This window comes from Phascolarctos cinereus, unplaced genomic scaffold (assembly GCF_003287225.1).
Source record: "Phascolarctos cinereus isolate Bilbo 61053 unplaced genomic scaffold, phaCin_HiC Scaffold_3;HRSCAF=262, whole genome shotgun sequence".
Classification (NCBI taxonomy): domain Eukaryota; kingdom Metazoa; phylum Chordata; class Mammalia; order Diprotodontia; family Phascolarctidae; genus Phascolarctos; species Phascolarctos cinereus.
In genome coordinates this window covers 194073970-194099082 of record NW_027555736.1, presented here as the reverse complement: position 1 = coordinate 194099082, position 25113 = coordinate 194073970, and the positions used below count along the sequence as shown (strand labels likewise).

The 25113-nt window shown below is 36.6% G+C and overlaps 1 protein-coding gene across 2 annotated transcripts in view; it reads left to right on the top strand.

Annotated features, from left to right (window-relative positions):
• The window catches only part of NUBPL (NUBP iron-sulfur cluster assembly factor, mitochondrial), a 301075-nt gene that overhangs the window by 63674 nt on the left and 212288 nt on the right, over positions 1-25113 (top strand). For both annotated transcript variants that reach the window (XM_078151398.1, XM_021004310.2), the window contains one exon: positions 1359-1449. In XM_078151398.1, the coding sequence (XP_078007524.1) occupies positions 1359-1449 (91 nt within the window). The remainder of the gene's footprint in view (positions 1-1358; positions 1450-25113) is intronic.

The window sequence follows — 25113 nt, the reverse complement described above, 5'->3', positions numbered from 1 at the left end:
TTCAGGTCTTCCTGACCCCAAGGCTGGAGCTCTATCCACTATGCCACCTACCTGCCCTGTACTTATCTGTTGATGTGTTGTATCCTGTGGTAGAAAGTAAGCTCCTTGAGGGTAGAGAATACTTTGTTTTTTGTCCTTTTTTTCACAGAGTTTAGCACAATGGCTTTCACCAGTAGACGCTTGATAAATGCTTGTTGATTCAAATATTTCATAGTATATTTTTGTGCATATTTATTCTCTTCTTTACTAGATTAAAATATTTTTGGGAGTAATTTACTCATGTATTCATGTTCGATGATTTGCTTATAGTACATTCTCAGTAAATTTTGGCTTAATAGTCATATTGAAAGGTATATTTATATTTTATATGATACCTTTACTCTAAATGCATCAGCTTTTTTCTCATTTATTGTCAAAGTATTCTGTAAATTGAGAAGAGATGGTTATCTTCTACTGTGCAGGGGTGGGGCCAAACGGTCCCCACCATTGGTAGGGCCTTGCGCGTAGTAGGCATCAATAAATATTCAGTAAGTTAGATTTTAGAAAAGAGAAAATAGCCTTAGGAAAGTTAATGACTTTCTGTAGGTTGAGTATTGAGTAAGAAGCAATGCTAAGTATAGAAATCAGATCTTTTGACTTAGCTGTTTCAGTGTACAGTATGCTATAGGAAATTGATTTGTTGATAAATTTAGTAGACAAATCAAGTGGCTATTTTCATTTTTATCTTATATTTATGTTGTTGCATATAAACTTGCAACATCTTTTCTAGAAACCGGATCTATCCACTGAGTAGTTTGAAAAGTAGCTTTGTGTTTGGAAAAGAAGTAGGTCAGGTGAAAAATGAAAGATGGTTAGCAGCAGCAGTTTTGTATCATTGTTTTGCAGTTCTTAGTTTACAATGTAAATTTTGTAATACCTTTATTTTTAAATTTTTAGTTCATTAGAAGTGTTTTCTAATTAAATAGTTCATGCTAATTCTCCTTATAGCTTTGTTGTTATATATATTGTAAATTATAGACATTTAACACTGTGTATTTGTAGTTTAGTCTTCAAAAAGTCAGGTTCATAAGGAACAGACCATCTTCTATTTTGGGTTATATATGGAAAAAAGATAAACTGTAATGGGAAAACAGTGAGTAATGTGTTGGCAGTTCCCTAGAAGGAACAACAACAACAAAAAAATTCTTTGTAAAAGCATTTATATTAGTTCTTCTACAATATTTTTTTTGAAAGGATGGGACATGAGCATTCATTTAAATTTTATACCTTTCCTTTTGTGTTTTCAGATTTAATATGTACTCATCTTATTTTTGATTTACATTATGAAATTTTTAATAGGGAATTTTTTTATTTTTCAGTCAAAGGCCATTGGTTTGCTGGATGTGGATGTATATGGCCCTTCAATTCCAAAGATGATGAATCTTCGAGGAAATCCAGAATTATCAGAGAGTAAGTAAAGATAGGACAGAGCTAAGGATCATTCCAATAACAAGTACCTGTGAAGGAGAAAGAAAACTCATTTTTTTATATGATGGTTTTGTCCTTTATATTTTAAGGCATTTCTCAAAAGTTTTTTTTAATAGTATTTATTTCGTTGTGTTCCTATTGAACCTTTAATGCTTTAATCATTACATCTTCTTGAGAAGCTGTCCAATGTAAAGAATAATGAAGAAAGAAAATTTGTGATTTAGAAATAAGAAATTTGAAAAATGGGTGATTTTTTTCTGAATTAAATTTAACACGGACAATTTTTATTAGAAATTGAATTTTTTTTAGAAATTGAATTCTTTACACATAAAAAATTAAATTGGATCATGTATTTGTATACATATTTGTTTTGAATTGAGCTTTTTATTTTTATGGGGTTAGGGAATGAATTGGTTTTAAGAAACAACTTTCCAATTTTCACTGTCTCCATAGGCGGTCGTATTATTGCTGTTCTCCCAGATGAAGAATGAGTTGAACATTGTTTATCATTGATGTATTTTAATATCTTTTAAAAATATATTTAAGAAAAATGTGTGGTGAGCTTAGTTGTTGGGGATGATTATTAATATTTAGTCTGAAAAATTGTTTATAAGACTTTAGGGATTCTCTTAAGCATCATGAAGGGAAATTGAAGATCTTGTGTTATTAAAACTGACCCTAGTGACCTTATAATGTTAGCAGGCACTTTTTTTTTCTGTTTGCTTGCTTCAAGAAGGGAAAGATGGTATAACTTAAACAGTCAACTTATTCCAGTTTCTTTGTTCTTTGTCCTCTTAGTAGAATGCATACTTGGTTTGTGAATGTGTGACATGAGCCAAGATGTCAAACTTCCACAAAGGAGGAATAATGAATTTGCATACTTTAAATGATAGACTCATTATGTCTGCTTCTTGATTAAAGTAATGTGAAAATCTGGTGCACGCAGCACATGACTGATGGCAGAATGGAGCCCTTGGTGTCAGTTTCTTCATAAATCGTTCTGTTCAGTCTATGCCAACATAAATACTTGAAGTGAACTTTAATTTCTTTCTCCTTGTTTTACTGAAGCTGTAATCTTACATCTGATGTTTGCAAATTGGCTGCCATTAAAGAGACTTTCTTGTGAAGGGAAAGGAAAAGGTCCTAGAAATCTTAGTCTGAATAAAATACTTTTAGTGCTGAAGCATTAAAAAACTGACCTTGCTTGGACCCATCAAGGAAGGAAATAAGATGATTAATGCATGCTGAATAAAGAATGCATGTAAAAAAAAAGAAAAAACATATATTTATCCCCCCAAATTAGAAACCTGGAAATTTTACACTAATTGGCATCACAGACATCACACTATTTTCATCTCTTCTGACTGACCCAGGCATCCTCTCTTTATTACCAAAACACACACAGACATAATAAATTATATTTTAACAGTGCAGAGGCACTGTGGAGCATGATATTAAAGAAATGGTCAACTCTAAGTCAAAATGGAAGGTTTGGGGAAGATGTAGACAATGAACTGGGCACTAGTTCTGTATTTTATACCATCCTTTAGCTAAGCTTGATACCTTAAAAGGTAGAACAATAGACTTTATAATCTGCCTTTCCCTTGATCAATTAATTGTGATTCTGAATATTATGCTAATGTCAATTTGCTGACATTTACTTCGGATTCATTTTGATTTATTATTTATTAAGCTCTTCAGGTTTGGTGGATTCAGATTTTTCCTTCAATATCTTTTTTTTCTTCTTTTCATGTTAACTTTGGCTATCTTCGAAATACCACATCTTTCTTATTTAAATGGCACATTAACCTTGCTCAACTATAGATTAGTTGTTGGATTTGATTTTCAGAAAGTGTATATTTCTGTGATGGAAGAAAATTTCAAGTTCTAAAGACTCTTGACTGCCTCAGTTTTGAAGAGTTCTGTTCATCCTTGGTGACATTGTCCATCTTATTATGCAGAAGGGTAGAAAATGGGGGAACGAGCCAGTGCCTAAGAAGTATATTATGCAAAATCCCAACAACAGGTTGACATTTAATGGTTGCAAATGACCAACTACATTGTGAAGAGCCCTTCTGAACATAATGGAATTTAGAATAGAGTGTGTTTAACTTGTGCAATGGTAAAACGCACCCCTTTTTAGTGCAAATGATATTGGTAAATGCTTTTCTTTTCAGTTAGCAAATACTGTATATTCAAATTTTAGACTGTAGCCTAAAGAACTTGTGAATTATAAGAACTAAAGAGCAAAAGGTCCTGAAACCAAAACTGAGACTAGGATATGGTGAAATTGAACACAGAATTGTCTCGACTATGGTGATAATATCATTACATTTAGTTAATCTAATGTGTGTATTTTGGGTGGGGGGCAGTGGAACGCTGTGTCACGTAGATTTTACTAGGCTTTCTAAAAGTGTTTATTTGTTGAAGTGTATGTTATCCTTAACAGCACTGAAGTGATTGGACAGATCTACAGTATTTACAAATTTTATTACTACTTACTGCTGCTGCTTAAGGATGTGTCTTGATGTACTTACTTAATAAAGTAGAAAATTTCAAAAGATGAGAGAAGCTACTAAAATTTAAACATTTGATGCTTTTATTGATGACAGTGCCAACATACAGTCATATTCTCCATGGTTGTTCTGGCCAAAAATTAATTTTTATTGTTTTTTGCTTTTACATCACTTGAATTTCCTAGTATATATCATCTGCATTTTCTAACATATCCCTCAAACTTTCCCCACTGCCCCAAGAGAGCCATCTCTTATAGTGAATAAAAAAGAATAAATAAAACAGTTCAGCACATGGAAAACAGTAAGAATTCTATTCAGTATTCCACATTCATAGTCTCTCATAGTTTCTCTCTAAAGAAGTGGGAGGAAGTGTCTTCTCATATCTCTTCTTTGCAGCCAAGCGTTGGTCAGCATCATTTACAGTATGGTTATTAATGCCTTGCTATCCAAACCTACTCCAAAACTTTGAAACTTACTTTTAACATTGTTTCTTTGAAAACAACTTGTAAACTAGAACTCTGGTCAGTGTAATATTAAATCATGAGTCTAGAAAACTGAAGAGGAGATATATATATATGTGTGTGTGTGTGTATATATATATATATAAACAAACTGTATCTGTATATATATAATATACGTATATGTATCTATCTATATACATGTATATTCATATATGTATATAGATACATACATATGTGTATCTATATACATACACACACGTATATACCTACACACACACACACATACACACATACCCGCTTATCTCCTGGTAGTGAGATGATCTTGAAGTACAGTACAAGACATACATTTTCAAGCACGGTCAGTGTGGGAAATTTATTTTGCTAGATTAGGCATGCTTACGGTAAAGGATTTTTTGTTGTGGTTGTTGTTGTTTTGGTTCAGTAGGATGAGAGGGTAGTGAGAGGGACAGATTGTAAATGCGTATAAAAAAATAAATTTAGAAACTTTTTTCTTGGAACCACCCCCATACTTCCTCTAAATAGGGAATCTTAACTTTTTTTATGTCCTGCACCCCTTGGTAGCCTGGTGAAGTCTGTTCTCAGAATGTTTTTATATGCATCAAATGAAACAGAATTACAAAGAAATGAACTATATTAAAATACTAAATATTAATATCAAAATTTAAAAAACTCAAGTTGGCCCCAGGTTAAGAACTCTTTTTCTGATGTCTTATTTTTGAAGAACTAGGACTGCACTAGAATAGTAAGAAGACTGGTATTTAAGAATACCTCTAATGACCAGGCTGTGTATGTAGGTTACTTTGTATTTATTTGATCCTCTGTTGTCTTCCCCCATTAGATTATAAACTCCTTGAGAGCAGGGATTTTTTTTTTTTGGTGAGGCAGTGGGGTTAAGTGTCTTGCCCAGGGTCACGCAGCTAGTAAGTGTCAAGTGTCTGAGACAGGATTTGAACGCAAGCCCTGACTCCAAGGCCGGAGCTCTATCCACTGTGCCACCTAGCTGTCCCCAAAGATTATGTTTTCTTTCATTTTGTATCCCCGGTGCTTAGCACAGTGCCTGGCAAATAGTAGGTGCTTAATAAATGCGTATTGATTGATTGACAATGTCATCTAACGTAGTACATTTACATGTACTAGAAGATAGTAGGATAAACATTTTTATTTCAAAGTAAAATTACAATATTTGCTTATAATTATTTTTAAGTACATTTGTGCTGATAGAAATTATAGTAAAGTTTAAAAAAATTAAAAATTCTGCTGTCAGTTAATACAATAGTGATGTTACGTGGAGACAACCCTTTATGCTTCTCTTCTTTCTTTCCTGCACTTATTTTTGCTCCAGTTGAAAAAATCTCTCAGTTTGAGGACAGGCAAGTCTCCTTTTGTGAAAGGATCACCTCTTTTAGAACCCCTGCTGAGGGCTGGGATCGCCTGAAGCTGACTTCAGGGCATTAAGATGGCAATGATTTCCATCTGGTCTTGCAGCTCTGCTGGTATCCCTTCATCTACTTTCCTAGAAAGGAGTTTGTGACTCTTACCAGAGTTGCTGCCTTGAAGGATTAATTCCTTGTGCAGCAGATGGATTACTGAATGTTTCTAATTATTAGTGTGGCTTTTATGGAAGTGATGTAATGTCTTCAATTATTCACATTTCTATCACTCTTCCCTGTCCATCATGCTCTATTTTTCTCACTACTCACTAAACATCTTCTGCCTTGGCACTGTTTACAGTCTCCATTGCACTTGTGATTCAGAGACAAGATGTAATAAATCTATAAAGCTATATTCTCTTACTAGAATCAACATGTGACATTATGGGCCTTTGACACTAAGTAGCCTCATGGGCTATATACCACAATCTCAATTTTATCTACTAATAATGAGCCCCCAAATTGATTTCCTCTTTTATTTTTTTCCTCAGTGCTATCACTTTCCTGTTTTCTAAGTTCACCACCATTTAGCTTAAGCTATCAGAGAGGTGATAGCCTTTTTTTGTAATTTAAAAAAATAGTTGATTCTTTGCCCAGATGCCTTAAAATGGTCCTTTTTCCTTTCCTTTAAGTTTTTTATGATGGATTATTACTACATACAATAATATATAGGGGAACATAATGCTAAATTAAAAGAGAAGTTTACGAGCATACAATGACTTTAAGAAGGAATCTTTCCAATTACAGGGACCTGTATTTTACTCTTTTATGTTTCTTCTTCCTTCCTGCTCAGCCCCTTTTGCCAGGTTTTGTCTTTGATGATAGATTGCTTTACCTTTCTTAGCTGGTGGCTCTGACTGGGCTAGGTGGGTTTGTGTGTCAGCTTTCTGGAATCCGTTCTCAACTCACAAGTCCAGATGTAAGTAGACATCTTTCTTAAAGCTAGTACTCAAAATTCTTCAGGCTTTGTGCTTCATTTTGTCCTCTTGTGGATCTGGAGATTTCCCTCCACTTTTTTCCTGCCTTTCAGAAGGAAAAAATGCTTCCCTTTTGGCCTTTCATGTTTTTGAGTCTAAGATTTCTGTTTCCACGATTCTCATTCTAGTGATCTTGGTGCTGTGGTTGTGAAAGTCTCCTCCTGGTTGCTTGAACTCAAGCAAAATTCCTTGAACTGGATTATAGTGACTGGTCCTGTCCTCGGAGATTAAATTGCTTCTTCTCTCTGTTGTCACAGACCGGGATGGGGCCCTGCAGTACAAAGAAGCTATGTTTGGGATAAATTGGAAATAATCAATACAAGGAAGGTGGTAGACTTAAAAGGGATTGTGAAGGATAATTTTAGTGAGATTTTAGCTGGAGATTGAAGGAAGCCAAGGAGAACATTCCATGCCAGGAAAAATGTCCAGAGTTGAGAGAGTGTCTTGTTTGAGGAACAGCAAGGAGGGCAATGCGACTAGATCAAATAGTACATGGGGGAGTATAAAGTGTAAGAAGACTGGAAAGCTGTGGAGGGATCAGGTTATTAAGGGCTTTGGATACAGGAGGATTTTATATTTGATTGTGGATGTCAATAGGGAGCCATTGGAGTTTCTTGAGTAGGAGAGGTGACATGATCATACCTGTGGGTTAGGAAGATCACTTTGGCAGCCGAATGGAAGATGGACTAGAGTGAGGAGACACTAGAAGCAGTAGAATCACTGCCAGGCTATTGCGATAGTCTAGACGTGAGGTGAGGAGGGCCTGTGCTAGAGTGGTGACAGTGTCAGAGGAGAGAAACAGGCATATTCAAGAGATGATGAAATCAGCAGACCTTGGCAACAGATTGGATTGGGGTTATGGGGTGGGCACTACAGGTATCTTTTCCATTTTATAGATTAGGAAATAGAGAGGCTTGAAAATTTTAGATAATTTCCCAGGATCATATAGCTTGTAAGAATCAGAGGCAGAATTGGAATTCATGTTTTCCTGGCTCTAGATTCCATACTTGGTGGGTTGCCCAACCCTTCCTCAATCTATAGTCTCTATCATTCTGTCCTGAGGCAGCACTCCCACTGAAACATCTTGTTTTAATTTTGAATTTCTCTTACTTTTAATATACTTTGTTCTGAAGGGTCTTTGATATTTTTAAAACCCTTCTTGTTGAAGAGTACCCTTCATTCTGTTACCCTACCTAGCATAATTTCTCCATAATAATCCCAAGACAAGTGTAAACAAATTGCACCATCAACCTCCAAGCCCATTTGAACATCACTTGTTGTTTGTCCTTCGTTTTCAAAGAAGACCAATGACATCACAATGTTGGGGTCGGGGTATGATGTATTCAGTTATGGCTGATGAATCCATTATGATTTCAGAAGGCTCTACTGCAGGTCAGGCAGTGTAGTCCATTTGAACGTTTGGGATGAAGATGTTTTTGGATTTGCACAGCTCACATTTCCTTTGTGTTACTGAGATTCTGCTTTGCTCATGGAATACAGAGCCTTCTTTCATGCAGTCATGCCACGCTGGGTGGTCTTGTGCCAGCATCTCCCATGTCTCACAATTGATACTAAAGTTCTTCAAAGAGACCTTGAGAATGTCCTTGTACCACTTCTTTTGAGCTCTTGCCTTGTATGACTTTTCATTAAAATAATATTTTAAGGAACTATATGTTTGACATTTGTGCTATGTGGCTAGACCATCAGAGTTGCACTCTTTGCAGTAGAGTTGAATGCTTGGCAGTTTAGCTTAAGAGAGGACCTCAGTGTTCAGTACCTTATCTTGCCAGGTACCCTTCAGAATCTTCATAAGACAGTTCAAGTGATAATGGTTTGGTTTTCTGGCATGGCTAGGTCAGTAGTCTGAGCCTCTGAATGAGCTCCTTCCAACTCTCTGTGACTGAGACTATCTGGGAAGACCTGACAGTTATTATTTTTATGTAGATAATTCTCAGATCCATCTTCAGTCCTATTCTCTCTCCCAAGCTTCAGTCCCACATCACCAGCTGTGTATTGGATGCTTCCAATGTCTTCTAGACCTCTTAAACTCAGCATGACCAAAACTGAATCCATTATCTTTCTCCCAAACCCAACTGTCTTTTGAACTTCCTTCTCTCTTTCTTTCTTTTTTTTTTTTAGGCAGTTGGGATTAAGTGACTTGCCCAGGGTCACACAGCTAGTAAGTGTAAAGTGTTTGGTCTGAGGCCAGATTTAAACTCAGGTCCTGCTGACTTCAGGGCCAGTGCTCTATCCATTGTGCCACCTAGCTGCCCCCAAACCTCCTTATTTCTTTTAAGAATACCACCATTCTTCTAAGTCACCCCAGTTTGCAACCTTGGTATCAGCATTGATGCCTCACTTTCACTGAGTCCACATATTTACTTCTGTTAAATTTTATTGTGTCTTCCTCCATCTTCCCTTCTCTTTTATATAGTCACCACCCTAACTGCCTGCATCAACTCTTGCCTGGACTATTACAGTACTCTCCTAATTGATCTCTTATCTTCAAGGGTTTCCCCTCTCCAATCCATCCTTTACTCAGTTGCCAGAGTAATTTTCATAATACACAGTTTTGACCATGCTATTCTTCTACTCAATAAATAGCAGAGAGGCTTTCTATTACATCTAAGATCATATATAAACTTTGACACTTGAAGCCCTTCACAACCTGTCTCCAGCCTACCTTTCCTTCTTTGTTATACATTACTGCCCTTTGTGCGCACTTCAGCTTAGGCAAACTGTCCTTCTTACTGTTTCTTGTACATAGTATTCCATCTCCCATTTCTGTCTTTGTACTGTGTGCTTGAATTCTAACAAAGTTGTTGGTTTTTTGTTGTGTGTATCTGGATTTTAGTGTGTCCATTTTCAAAGACATAGAATCTAGAACTCGAAGGGACCTTAGGGATCATATGATCTAATTCCTTTATTTGATAGATGTAGAAACTGAGGCCTAAAGAGATTAAGTGACTTCCCCATAGTCATATAATAAGTAGCAGGGCTAGGATTGATTTATTTATTCATTCATTTGTATTCAATTTAATTTTCAGTTCCAAATTCCCTCCCTCTCTCTTCCTCAACTATTGAGGAGGCAAGAAAAATAAAACCCATTATGAATTGATATATACCTGCAAAACAAATTTCCTCATTAGCCAAGTTCCAAGAGAAAAAAAGCAAGAAAAAGAAAGAAATAGAAGAAATATGCTTTAGTCTGCAATCCAAGTCCATCAGTTCTCTTCTGGAGATAGATAACATATTTCGTCATGAGTCCTTTGGAATCGTGATTGATTTTTGTACTGATCAGAATTACTATGTCTTTCACAGTTGATTATGTTTACAATATTATTACTGTATAAATTGTTCTTTTGGTTCTGCTTACTTTACTTTGTATCAGTTCATACAAGCCTTCCCAAGTTTTTCTGAAACCATCCTCTAAGATTTCTTACAGCAGAATAATATTCCATGGTATACAATAGTATACCATGACTTGTTCAGCCATCCCCCAGTTGATGGGCTTCCCCTCAGTTTCCAGTTCTTTGCTATCATAAAAAGAAATGCTATAAATATTTTTGTACATATGGACCCTTTTCCTCTTTCTTTGATCTCTTTGGGGTTTGTACCTACTAGTGTTATCACTGGGTTAAAAGGTATGTAGAATTTAATAGCTTTTTGGGCATAGTTTATAGCTCTACCAACAGTATATTTTCCCATATCCCCTCTAGCTTTTGTCATTTTCCCTTTTTGTAATTTTAGCCAAGCTGATGGGTGCAAGGTGGTACCTCAGAGTTGTTTTAATTTGTATTTCCTTAATTATTACTGTTTTAGAGCATTTTTTCATACGGCTGTTGATAGCTTTGATTTCTTTCTCTGGAAACTAAACTATCTATTCATATCCTTTCACCATTTACCAGTTGGAGAATGTTCCCTTATTCTTGTAAATTTGACTCGGTTCCCCATATATTTTTGAAATGAGACCTGTATTAGGGAACTTGCTGGAAATATTTCCCCCCCTAATTTCTTGCTTTTATTCTTATTTTAGCTTCATTTGTTTCGTGTGAAAACTTTTTAATTTTATGTAATAAGAATTATCCATTTTACTTCCTGTGAACCTTTGTATCTCTTGTGTATTTATGAACTCTTTCACCCATCCATAGGCCCAGCAAATAATTTCTTCCATGCTCTACTAATTTGCTTGTGATATTACCCTTTATGTCTAAATCATGTACCTATTTTGAGCTTATTTTGGTATAAGATATAAGATGTTGGTCTCTGCCTAGTTTTGGCCAGACTACTTTCCAGATTTCTGAATGGTTTTTGTTAAATAGTGAGTTCTTGTCCCAATAGCTGGGATTTTTGGTTTTATCAAACATTACGTTGCTGTGCTCATTTGCTTCTGTATTTTATATAACTTACCTGTTCCATTGATCAACTTCTCTGTTTCTTACCTGATACCAAATTATTTTGATGATTACAGCTTTGTGGTATAGTTTGAGTTCTGGTACTGCTCAGGCCCCTTCCCATTTTTTTCCCCATTTGATTTTCTTGATATTCTTGACTTTTGGTTCCTTTAGATGAATTTATTATTTTTTTTCTAGCTCTATAAAATAGTTCTTTGTTAACTTGACTGGTATGGCACTGAAGAAATAAATGAATTTAGCTAGTATTGTCATTTTTTATTATATTAACTCAGCTTACTCATGAGCAATTAATATTTCTCCGTTTATGTAAAGGAACAGCTATGTGGTACAATGGATAGAGTTCGAGGCCTGAAATCAGGAAGACTCATCCTCTTGAATTCAAATCTGGTTTCAGACATTCATTAGCTGTGTGATTCAGGGCGAGTCACTTAACCTTGTTTGCCTTAGTTTCCTCATCTGTAAAATGAGCTGGAGAAGGAAATGACAAGCCACTCCAGTATCTTTGCCAAGAAATGGGGTCACAAAGAGTCAGACATTACTGAAAAACGACCGAACAACAGTTATTTAGATCATTCTTTATTTGTATAAAAAGTGTTTTGTAAATGTGTTTATAAAAGTCTTATTTGTGTGTTGGCAGGTCAACTCCCAAGTATTTTATACTGTCTATAGTTATTTTAAATGAATTTTCTATTTCTTCCTCCTGGATTTTATTGGTATACACCAATGATTTGATGTGAATTTATTTTATGAAATGGGCTTGTTTGCTGAAGTTGTTGTATTTCAATTAGTCTTTCAGTTGTCTCTCTAGGGTTCTCTAAGTAAATCATCGTATCATCTGCAAAGATAGTTTTGTTTCCTCGTTGCCTTTGTGTATTCGTTCCATTTCTTTTTCTTGTCTTCTTGCTATAGCTAGCATTTCTAGTATAGTATTGAAACAATAGTAGCGATATTGGGCATTCTTGCTTCACCCCTGATCTTACTGGAAAGATTTCTAGTATATATGTCTCCATTACTGAGAATGCTTGCTTTTGGTTTTAGAGAGATACTACATATTGTTTTAAGAAAAGCTCCGTTTATTCCTATACTTTTTAGTGTTTTTTAATCAGAATAGGTGTTGTATTTTGTCAAAAGCTTTTTCTGCATATGTTGAGATAATCAAATTATTACTGTAATTTTAAAAAATTGATATGGTCAATTTTGCATATAGCATTTTTAACTTCTTAACTGCATTTCTGACATAAATCCATCCTGGTCTTAATATATGATCTTTGTGATATATTCCTATAATCTCTTTGCTAATAATTTTTTTTTATTATGTCAGTATTCATTAGGGAAATTGGTCTACAGTTTTATTTTTCTCTTTTGGCTCTCTCTGAATTTAGGTATCAAGATCGTATTTATATGATAGAAGGAATTTGGCAGGATCTCTTCTTTCCCCATTTTCAAACAATTTGTTTAGTATTAGAATTGTTTTTAAAATGGTTGTTAGAATTTACTTGTAAATCCATCTGGTCTTGGTGTTTTTTCTTAGGGTGATCATTTATTACTTGTTTAATTGCTTTTTCTAAGATAAAGTTGTTTAAGTGTTCTATTTCCTCTTCTGTTGATCTTGATAATTTATAGTTTTTTGTAAATATTCACCCACTTCATTAAGATCATCAGTTTTATTGGTATACAATTGGGCCAAATATCTCCTAATAATTGCTTTTATTTTCTCCTCATTGGTTCTGAATTCACCTTTTTCTTTTTTGATACTGAAAATTTGGTTTTCTTTTTTTTTTTTGTAATTAAATCCAACCAGCCATTGGTTTATCTATTTAATTGGCTAAAAAAAAAGCTTCTGGTTTTGTTGATTAGTTCAATGGTTTTTATTTTTTATTTTCAACTTTGTTAATCTTTGATATTCAAGATTTCTGTTTTGGTGTTTCATTGGGGCTTTTTAATTTGTTAGTTTTCTAATTTTTAAAAGTTTCATTCCCAATGCATTGATCTACTCTTTCTCTCTTTTATTGATATATTTAGAGACCTAGAAAACTTCCAGAAGGCACCCAATCCTGCTCTCAACACTTGCAGTGGTCTGCTGGGATCTCTTTCTGTCCTGATGCTTCCTCCCCTAGTGTTCTATCTTGGTTCCCTTTCCTTCCCTGGGTGCTGTAATATTCCTTGTCCTGCTGCTGCTGCCACCACTAGCACTGTGCTGAGCTGGCTGGCCCCAACCCTAGTGTTTGCAGACCTCTCCATTTTCTTAAGCTGATCTGGACTGAAAAAAATGACTTACCAGGACTTTTTTTTTTTTCCTGATCAGAATTTGGTCTGGCTCGTTTTCTAGATTGTAGTGGAGGAGGTATGTTGGGAAAGTGAGGCAAAAATGCTGATTTACACTTTGCCCTCTTTGCCGATCTCCCCACCCTGCCATTTAAATGGAGGTCATCTGATTGCAAATTTCCACTACGTCCTACTTACTGCTTTTCTTTCCTTGATATCCAGATAGATTTTCCTTGACCCTGTTAAATACCCCATCATGTACAAGGCATTGGGGATACAAATATAAAAGCAAGCACTCCTCGTCCTTAAAGAGCTTACATTATACTGAGGATGGATTATAACATCCACAGCTTTTTAAATGTAGGACACATACAAATAAAAGCAAAGTGGTTTTTTTATGGGGAGAGAGGCTCACAACTTGGGGGAGTCAGGAAAGGGATCTTGAAGATGGTAGCCCTCAGAAGACGGGGTGGAGAGGGTTGGGGTGGGGTGAATTGACACATGTTGAAAAAGTTGAAGAAGTTAGAGTTTCCATGATGATTGGGCCATGAGTCCCCCTCCTTCTGTCCCTCCCAGTCCAATAAGTTGGTAGCACTTTAGCTGAATCTTGAAGGGAACTAGGGTTCCCTTTTAGGGTTCCCTACTTCTCTAAGAAATGGAGGTGAGGAAGGAGAGCGTTCCAAGTATGGGGTTTTTGCAAAGACACAGAGACACAGAGAGACACAGAAATGGAATATTCAGTATAGGTAGGTGTGAGCCAGCAAGTATATTCTAAAGTCATTCCAAGCATACACTTTTGTAAAAAATGCTAAAAAAGAGTAGTAAAATGGCCTTTCAGGTTTTTTTTCCCCTAAATTATCACTAAAGACATTTTTAGTGGTCTAGTTAAGTGATGTATCAATGAGTGACTAGATTGTAAAGATATATATTTTTTTACTCTTACCTTGTTTTCTTGAAGTTCCTGTATAACCAGTAGCTTTTACTTTCTAGAGTGTTACCTGTGGAAGAGTAAAATGATTTGCCAGATTATTTGTATATGAATAGTGAAGTAAGGTATGCTCTGATGAAGGGGATATGGTCACCCAGGGATTGTGACTGGCAAATAATAGGATGGAGTAATACTTATGTTCTTCCAAGGCTAAAATTATATTGGTCAGTAGAGAATAAGTAGGATTTACCTACCCTGATATTGTTTTCTGGGTAGTTTGCCACCATTTCTTCTTTTCCCTCCAGAGTACCAAAGAAAATAGAGTTAAAAAAAATTAAAGCTGTGATTCTTCCACCCCTCCCCCACCCCTTTATTCCTAGTGATACCTACCAATGTAGGCAGTCATCTCCTATGCAACTTGCACTCTTAAAGAATGGCCTGGAGCTGCTGAGAGGTCATGTGACTTGCCAAAGGTAACATAGCCAGTACATGTCATAGGTGGGGATTCGAATCCAGGCCTTCCTGACTCCGGCTTTTTTCCTTCCTTTTTTTTTTAAGCTTAAAAATGTTTTTATTCTGAACTTAAGGAATACTAAATAAAATAAGAATTTTCATATGCATAGTAGAACAAAAAAAGATCATATATGGAACTGAAAATCTCTATTATGTACAGTTTACCTTTCTTTTAAAATAATAGGTTCAATCTGTAATTTTCAAAGTTGTTCTGCTCATTTGTAATGCTAAGGCTTGCTTTCATCTCACTATGCCAGTGGTTTAAAAAGGTGGGGCAGGAAGCTCAATGAAAGCAGGAAAAATGTCTTTTTTTTTTTTTTAAGGCAGTTGGGGTTAAGTGACTTGCCCAGGGTCACACAGCTAGTAAGTATCCGAGTCTGGAGTTGAACCTTCCGACTCCAAGGCCAGTGCTCTATCCATTGCACCACTTATCTACCACAGGAAGAATGTCTATAAGCTTTTTATCTCCCTCTTGTGTTCTAGCACAGTACTGTCTGCATATTAGACAATAAATATTTGCTGAGTTGAATTTTATGATCCATGATTTTAATTGGAGTAGTTCAGTTGGAGTACTCTAATTAAAGTAGTTTAATTGAAGCATTTTTATGCATTCTAAGCTAATTGCTTTGAATCTAGTCCTGTGTATCATCTGAAAAAGGGGTAGTGGAGGCAGGATAGCACAGTGCAAGGGTTTGGAGTCAGAGGCCCTGATTTGCCACTCTTGTGACCTTAGGGAAATCATTTCATCTCTCTGGGCCTCAGCTGCTTCATCTGTAAAATGAGGAATCCGGACTCATATTGATAAGCTGGGGAGCATCCAGAAGAGGGCCAGGGTGCTGAAGGGCCTTGAGGCCGTCTCGTATGAGAACCTGAAGAAGGAATCAGTCATGTTTTATCCGGAGAAAAAAAGATTCAAATGGATCATGAGATCTGTGTTCAAGTATTTGAAGAGCTGTCATGTAGGAGAGGAATTAAACTTGTTCTATTTTATAATAATAACAATGATAATAATAAAACATAATGAATAGCTGGCATTTATATAGTGCTTCTGTGTGCCATAAATATAATTTTATTCTATCCTCACAGCAGCCCAGGGAAGTAAAAGACATTATCATCCCTATTTTATAGTTGAGGAAACTGAGGCAGACAGCAGGTCATATGGCTAGTAAGTTTCTGAGGCTGGATTTGAACTCTGGTCTTTCTGACTCCATGTCCAGTGCTCTATCCACTGTACCACCCAGCAGAGGACAGAGAGCTAAGAATATTGGATTGAAGTTGCAAAGAAGCCAATTTAATCTTGATGTCAGGAAATTGCGCCATAATTAGAACTGCCCAGAAGTGAGGTGACTGCTTATCAGACATGTTATCATGGGGATTCCTTTCAGGGTATGAACTGTCCTAGATTCTATTGAAGTTCCGTCCATCTCTCCAATTCTGTTGATGCTGTGACTGAGTGCCTCTTTGATGTCTGCTTCTGTGATCTTATGATGCTGTATTTCTGCCAAATTCTGGAATCTTCAGTTCTTAGATATCAGACTGATTTCCTTGGTGTTAAATATGTAAGTCCAGAATTCCACATATTAGGTTGCATATCCCAAATGATATGTGAATAATCAGTACTTAAGAAGCCAGTCTTCAGAGCTGCTTTGGATCAACATTATAACGAGGAGTGAAGTGTCTTGTTCATTTTCTTCCCTTAAACATGACCATTTCTTGGGGGTAGTTTTGATATCAGTAGATTCAAATGAGTTAAAGTAGCATTACACTTTAGCACTAAAGATCCCTCGTCATTTGTCTCCCTTGTGAATGAAATTGATGGGGCCCAAGTGATACTGGCCAATTTTTAATCACAGCATTTATTATGAGATTAGAATTTCAGTACAAGGACTGATTTTCAACCTAGTTCAGTTTGGGACAAAGGCAAGTGCATTTGTAAGTCTATTTCTAATCTCAAATAAACGACAGCCCAGTTTGAGAGCAAGTATTGTGCACTTGACCCACGAGGCTGAGAAATAATAAGAATGTTCTCCTTGTCAAATCTGGGCAAGACTAATGACTAAACATTGAAGATGCCAGCCTTTTAGTATTCTGGAGCAGCTGCATTAAGGTTTTTCTTTGTTTAATATTTATGTAGGCATCACAGTCACTGTGAGAGCCTCTGGTACTTTTTGTTACAAATTGCTTGGCCGGAGATAGACATATATTGGAGTGAAGATATATTTTGTTTTCTCATTATTTGCAGCTTGATTAGATCTTTGCTTTAGGAAAGAGGTCATTCTTAAATTTTTCTTATTAAGCTAGTTATGTATCATTTAAATTTTTACATATTCTAGCTGAATATATTAGAAGTGAAATCATTGGATTATCTTGCGGTAACTGACCTCTTAATATATATGTATGTATGAGTGTCTATATAATTATATTTATATTAGCTTTTGAATTTCCTGATCAACGAATCTATGCTTTTAAACTTATAATGAGAAGAGGCTTACTCTTCTGTTAATTCAGCCTTCCTGGCCACCCTGGATAGCCCTCAACTACTCAAGGGACAGACCTTTGTCATCTTGTTTAGTTAGGGGACTGATTGATCTTGGGATAGATTCCTAGATATCTGTTAATTCTCTTGATTTTTTCAGGAACATATACCTTTGGTCATCCACTCTCTCTCTGCCTAATTTTCACTTTCTATCTATAGGTAATGGATTCCTCTGCTACCTGTTAAAAAGCTCAGATTTCTGCCATGCTGTATTTTAAGCTTCATTTTATCAAAATGATATTGTATATATCTCTTCCCTTGTACATCTAAACTTTTAGAAAAAGCTACCTACCCTTGTTATCTATCTCTACTTTCTCCCTCCCCCTCACTTATCAGCCCTTGGCAATCTGGCTTTCATTCCTGTCCTCTTCAAGGTTATCAGGGATCTCTTTATTAGTAAATGCAGTGGTCTTTTGAAAACTTCCCTTCTTCTTGACCTTTCTGCATTGTTTGGCACCGTTTTCTATCCTCTCTTGAATGCTTTCTTCTCCTTAGGTAGTTATGACATTGCTCTTCCAATCTGTCTGACTTGTTCATCTCAGTTTACTTTGTAGGATCATCTTCATGTCCCCTCCTCCATCCAAACGTACCTCAGGACTCAAGGATCGACCGGTCGCCTCCTCTTCTATCTCTGTACTTTCTTTTACTGATCTCATCAGCTCACAAGGGTTCAGATCTCATGTATTTTCATAAGGCAGCATGGTGCCATGGATAGAGTTCTGAATTTGGTGTTAGAAAGACCCAGTTTCACTTCTTGCTTCTGGTACTTAGTAGCTGTGTGATACTGGACAAATCACCTAACTTGGCTGAGCTTTTTTCCTGATCTGTAAAACAAGGAGGTTGGATTTGATGACCTTAAGGTTCCCTTCCAGTTCTAAATTTTCAGTTCTGTGAGTTATCATTTCTGTATGGATCACTCCCAAATATATAAATGTACCCCTTGTTTCTCTTTTGACCTCTAATCTTGCATTTCTAATGGCCTATTTGACATCTCCATCTAGACATCCCACAGGCTTCTCAGCCTGAACATGCTTAAAACTAAATTCACTATCATTCCTCCTAAACCTTCCCCTCTTCCTAACTTCCTTATTTATATAGGAGCACCACCATTTTCTCAGTTACCAAAGTTTACAACCTAGGTGTTGTCCTTGACTCTTCGCTCCTTCCCTTCCTTCTCCCCTCATGCTTATGTCCATTCAGTTGCTGATTCTGGTAAATTCTACTTCTCTATCGTCTCTCACATGTGTCCTCTTCAATGAATCAATCAGCAAGCATTTATTAAATGCCTACTATGTACAGGTACTGTGCTAGGGATACAAATACAAAGATCCCTACTTAAAAGGAACTTGCAGTGGGGAAGACAACTGCAGAAATAAACATATACAGAATGAATATAGAGAATAAACATAAAGTAGATTAATACAAAGTGGCTTGGGAGGGAGTACACTAGAAGCTGGAGGAAAATCAGGAAAGGTTTCAGGTATGAAGTAGTTCTTGAGTTGCATCTTGAAGGAAAGGAAGGGCTCTTTGAGGGAGAAGTGAGGAAGGAATGCATTCCAGGCCCAAGAGTTGGTCAGTGCAAACACATGGAGGAAGAAGAAGGAGAGTCTGAGGAGTAGAGATAATGTAAGTATGTCAGTATCACACAATGTGGGAGGGAAGGCAATATATCTTGAGGTCTTTATCTCTCACTTTGACCACTACAACAGCCTCTTAATTGTTATCCCTGTATCTAGTCTTTTTCCTTTCCAATCCATCCTTTACACACCTACCAAAATGATATTTTTAAAGTGTAAGTTGACCACATCACTCCTTTCTCATAAAATTCCTTTGGCTACTTCTCATATTGACAATAAAATGCAGACTCCTTCATGTGGCATTTAAAGTCCTTTACAGTCTGGCTCCAGCCTATCTTTCTGACTGATTATGAATTTCTCTCCCTCACACATTAATTTATGTCATCAACACACACACATAAAATTATGTCATTAACAAATAGGAACATATAGAGGATATGGGAATTCCTCTTCCATTTGGAATGTTTTCAGTGACAGTGGCAGACATTTTTGGCAAGCATATATCTCTCTGTTGTTTGTTTTTTGCCTCATTTCCTCACTCACTAGTCATCTTCCCATACTGTCATGTTTTGACTGGGTATCTTACAATGTTGCAGAACCTCTTAAATAAGACCCACACCACTCAATCCATACATGAAATCCATATATGAAAAACAAAGCAGATGAAGAATAGCTGTGGTCCAGACTTTGATATACAGTTGGAAGGATAGCTCTCTAAGTTGGTCCAGTTGTATTTGTATTTTATACTGTAGAAAAACAGTGTTTAGGCCAGAATTGAATAGGAAAAATGTGGTGGCTTGGATTTGTGAAATTGCACAACTCTAAATTGGTGGGGAGGGGAACCCGCGGCCTTGAGGCTATAGGTTCCCCACTCCTGCTAAATGATCCCAAATTATTCTCTAGAACAAAAATGTGCCTTGTAAGGCCAGCCTCTCCCTCACCCCGCTAAAAAGAAATTCATCCAGTGATGCTGTATTTGGCTGCAGATCATATGATGTGACAGTTTCCAAAGAATTGTATGTGATTCCAAGGGCAATGAAAAGAGATGTGTGGTGGGCATAAATGAGTTGCAGGATATCATCTATGGTGCCTTTTCTGTTAAATGTAGCTGGGGTCTAGGGGATATTCAGGGAGGACTAGTACCTCTGGTGTGAGGGCTTGCTCCTCCACCTTTGGTGTCTATCCACCTGTCACCCAACTCTCATGTGTGGCTCCAAGATGCTATAGCGTGCACAGCAGCCATTCTTGTAAAACCATCGCGGCGCACATGCTACACTAGGTTGAAGGTGACCGACGGGCCTTAAACCTGTTTGTGAGTTAGGGAGATGTCTACCCCAAGCACATGAAGAATTCTCCCAGAGGAATGGGCAGATGAGAAGAATTTGTTCCAAGGGCCCTGAAGGCAGCTGAAGCAGGTGTTGTGAAGTTCTTGGTCAGACATCAATGACATCAAGGTCATCCACTGCATCCTGGGCCACTGGTAGTTGTCCTGACTTTTGTCCTGTCACCAGACTTTGATGACTCTGAAAGAGAGAGAGGCTGATGACTTGAAATCCAATTCATGCACAAGTCAAGATGTCACCTGTCATTGGTCCTCTTTGAAAATGAAGGAGGAACAACAATAACATTAGATGTAACATAAAAGAAGTCATTTAGGGGATAGACTATCAGAAAAGAAGGTGGGATATTAATTTTGCAAGAATAAGGGGTAATACATGGACAATCTGAATGTGCAGTGATGCCCATGTAATGTTGAAAGTCCTAGAGGAAAACTTGTAGCATATTGGGTGGGCCCCTTTTGGAGTATTTATGGGAGATTATGGACAAGAAACATATAAAATTAAAAAGTATGAATGAATTCCAATCTGCACTCATATCAGCATTATATGTAGCATCCATTGGAAAGAATACCCATAACAGTGAGATCAAGGATCTGCTGAAGTATTGCATGTCCCTATACCTGCATGAACTCTGAAGAAATGTTTGTTGAATTTGATTATCATTGAATCTCTGGTCTGTCTGTTTTCCAGAAAATTTTCATTAGCTCCTATTCATTTGGGGAAAATTCCCTGGTCCATTGCCCACACACCACTCTGTGGATCAGTCCTTTTGACTGATTCCCTTGCCATCCTTTGGCCAATTCATTAGACTTTCTTCTGGTTCCCCAGCCAGTGACTTTGCACAATTATTTTACCTTGGATCCATGGCAGATGGAATGAAACCTTTAAACTCAAGTCTTCTAGTGACAGAAGAACATTAACACAATAACATAAATAAAGATGAGGGAGAACAATATGGCACAGGGAGAAAGATAGAATGCCTGAAGCCTGTGAAGGAAGGTAGAGGTAGGAGGAGTGAGATTCCTTCCTTCCACTCCAGTACATATCAGCTGGTGCTACTCAGAGAGCAAACACCAGAAGCTTGGAGTCCTGTTTATTAACTCTCATTCATCTGAGACTTATTGGAGGGAGAATTACCACTATTCTCTCCCAACAAGCCCCCTGCTGGGCCTCAGGTCCCCCTGTAACTCTTCCAGAGGGATGTGGCCATAGGATCACAGATGTAGAGCTGGAAGGCCCGTCAGACTTTATCTAGTCCAGTTCCCTCATTTTACACTTGAGGAAACTGAAACCCTGAGTTGTTAAGGGGTTTGCCTAAGGTCAGAGTAAGTAAGTGGTGGAGGTGGGATTCACACCCAGTTCTTTTAACTTGAAGACCGGTACTTAATCCCCTACATTATGGTGCTTCTTTAATCATAAACTGGTTTCCTTTGTAATCTTATATTATTTCATTCATTTAAAAACATTATTCTGAGAAGGGTCCCACAGGTTTCACTTAAATTACTTAGCCTTTTTTTTTTTATATTGTTGTCCAGCCACTGTCCACAAGTACCTTAATTAACTTTTCCCAGGAATGGGAGTGGCAGCAACTAAGCTTATAGTTGGCCTGGGAAGTTGAGCAGGGAGGTGGCACCTGGGACCTCTGAATGCTGGCATTTGGGGACCCTAATATATCAGTTTGTGGCTTATGTAGAGTTGAATATATAATACAATTTGTAATGATGGGTGGGAGAAAGAAAGGGACCAGAATAATTTCCTTGTTCATCATTAACTCCCCTCTCCTCATTAGGAAGAAAAGAAGAGGAAAGAAAAGAAGGCAGGTAGGAAGAACATAGGTATGGAGATTGTTATGAGATTTTAATTAGTTTCTTTCATTTATTAATTTGTTGAAAATTTATTAACAATCTTCTATGTACTGTGTGCTATGCTAAGGACTGGGGGAAAATACAGAATAAGTAAAACTTGGTCTTTGTCTTCAGGGAGTTTACAACAATAAGCTGACATTTATATAGGACCTTTTAAAGTTTTCAAAGTTCTTTTCATATATCATCTCATTTGAGCCTCATAACCAGGTATTTGAAATATATTTATCAAAATATTAAAACATAAGTTAATGGATACCACGTTAAAAACTGCTGCCCCAAAGAGTCAAATAGACTGAACACTTCATGCACAGCAATTTTTAGTAGTAGTTTTAAAATATTTTTTGTTGTGGGCAGGTAGTGGCATACCACTGCGGGTCTATCACAGTGAGGAATCTTTGGGGATAGGGCATTGTTATAACTGAGGATCTCTTCAAAGGGAAAGCTAAAGGGGACTGTGTTTTGAGTCAGTATCTTCGAGGTACAGAAAGCATGGACAGAGACAAAACTAGGAATCCAGCTGTGGAATGCCAGTCGTAGGAAGAATTAGGAAACTAGACCAGGGGTATGATTAGTTAATAAATGTCAGATACAAAGTTTGAACCCAAGTCCTGCATTCTTAGATGTTGTGCTAGGTTCCCTATTCAACCTTAAGCATAGATGATTTCTCACATATCCACTGTTTTGTGTTATTTATGTTCTCCTGCCCTAGCATGGACAATGAACTAAAAACAGAAAGAGGTATATTTTTTTCAATTCAGATTTATAAAGTATTTTACTAATTACAGAAATAAGTTCAATTAAGGGGGAGTATGTCAGTAAATGAGATTGTTAGTGAAAGCTATGATGTTTGTAAGTCATTACCTGGGGATCTGAAAGTGCTACTAAGAATTTTAGGAAACCAGAAACTTCTGAGTGAAGTCAGCGAAGAGATCTGTCTTTTTTTTTTGGACCGAGACTAACGACTTAATGACGTCAGGAATTTAGAAGGTCATAAGAGTAATAAGATCTCCATCACTATAATCTGACCTTCTTTAATGATATGGCAAGGAATTCATTAGAGTCATCCTTTTTGAATTCATCAGAGATTGGCTGGAAGGAGTTAGTCTCCTTTCTCTGTTTCAAATTTGTAAGATTCTAGGATCAGAAAAGCCAGCCCTTTTTCTCAGGGATGCACCTAGTGAAGTCAAAGCATGACTGTCTTTTTTTCTATATTGATTCCATTTAGCTGCCATCTCTCATCACATTGATAGGTATAGCCTCATGGATTCTTTGTGATATACCTATATATACTGCATTGGTTTGAATCCAGGCCATTACCTGAATGCAGTCTATGATTGGTATTATCTTACAGTATTATATATGATAGCTATACATTTTTGCCCTCATTTTAGAGATTTGGCTTATATTGAACCAGAATTTAGTAAAGCCCAGTATCTACTCAGAAGGGTTTGAATTAATTAGTTAATAAACATTTCTTAAGTGCCACATACGATAACAAAAACTAAGTCAAGAGTATTGTTCTACATCGTTGCAGTCTTTTTCAAATTCTTTCAAATATCACATTCAATTAAGTTCACCTAATGTATATTAAATACCTATTCTTTGCAAGCTATCTTCCTAGAAACTGGGAATCTATATCTATATATGTGTAACAATATAGACCCTGCATTCACAGTAAAATATACCATACTATAACATACTAGAATAGAATTAACATTTACATAGAGCTTTAAGATTTACAAGGATATATATATGTGTGTGTGTATGTATATATATATATATATATATATATATATATACATACACACACACACATAACATATACATAATATACATAATCTCATTTGATTCCCATCATCACCTCTGAAGTAGGTGCTATTATTTATATTTTTCAGATGAGGAAACATGCTGAGATGTTAAATAACTTGCTTGGGGTCACATTGCTAGTAGTTATCTAAGGCTGGATTTAAACTCAGGTCTTCCCAGCCCTCAGTCCAGCATTTTCTCCACTACTTTACCTTTCTTATATTTGTCCCCTTTTGGATTTCTTTCAGTGATGTGAGTTGCATAGATTTGGAACTTTAGGATAAAATCAACATTGAACTAGGCTTTTGAGAGAAGGAACGAGGAGTAAAATACGGATGTTACTTTAAACCACCATAACAAGATTAAAATAAGGTAGGTTAAAGTGATGGGATACTGTATAGGACTGATCAGGTAGTCTTTGTTGGTGGTGGGAGGGCATTAAGGATGTGGCAAAGGCAGACCAGTGAACATTATTTTATCTTTCAAAAAGCCTAAAGGCTGTTTAAAAAGAAAAAAAAAACCCTCAGCACCACCACTTAGTGACTTCAACACAAAGGGTAGAGACAGGCACTTCTTTGAACAGAGAATTATTAATAGCAGGGTACCCTAGGGATTAGTTCTGGGATTGGTATTATTTAATGTTTTCAGAAATAATCTGGAACAGGAATTTCACAGTGAAATTTGCAAGTTGGTAGATGACACTAAGCTGTTTCACATAGTAAAATGACAAGCTGATGAGGATAAACTACAGTAGGAAGGTCTCTGAAAGGTGGATGAATGGATAGAAAAATGACAGATGAGATTAAACACAGAAAAATGTAAGGTAATGCATTTGGGTCGGTGGATGGGGGAATAACCCAAACTGTGTTTTTAAGAGAATCAGTTTCTAGCCAGGAAAAGGATTTTGAAATGACTATCTACTGTTCTCTGAAGACATCAGCCTAGTATTTTGCCATAGTTAAAAAGGCTTCCAAAATACTGAGCATCCTCTGGATT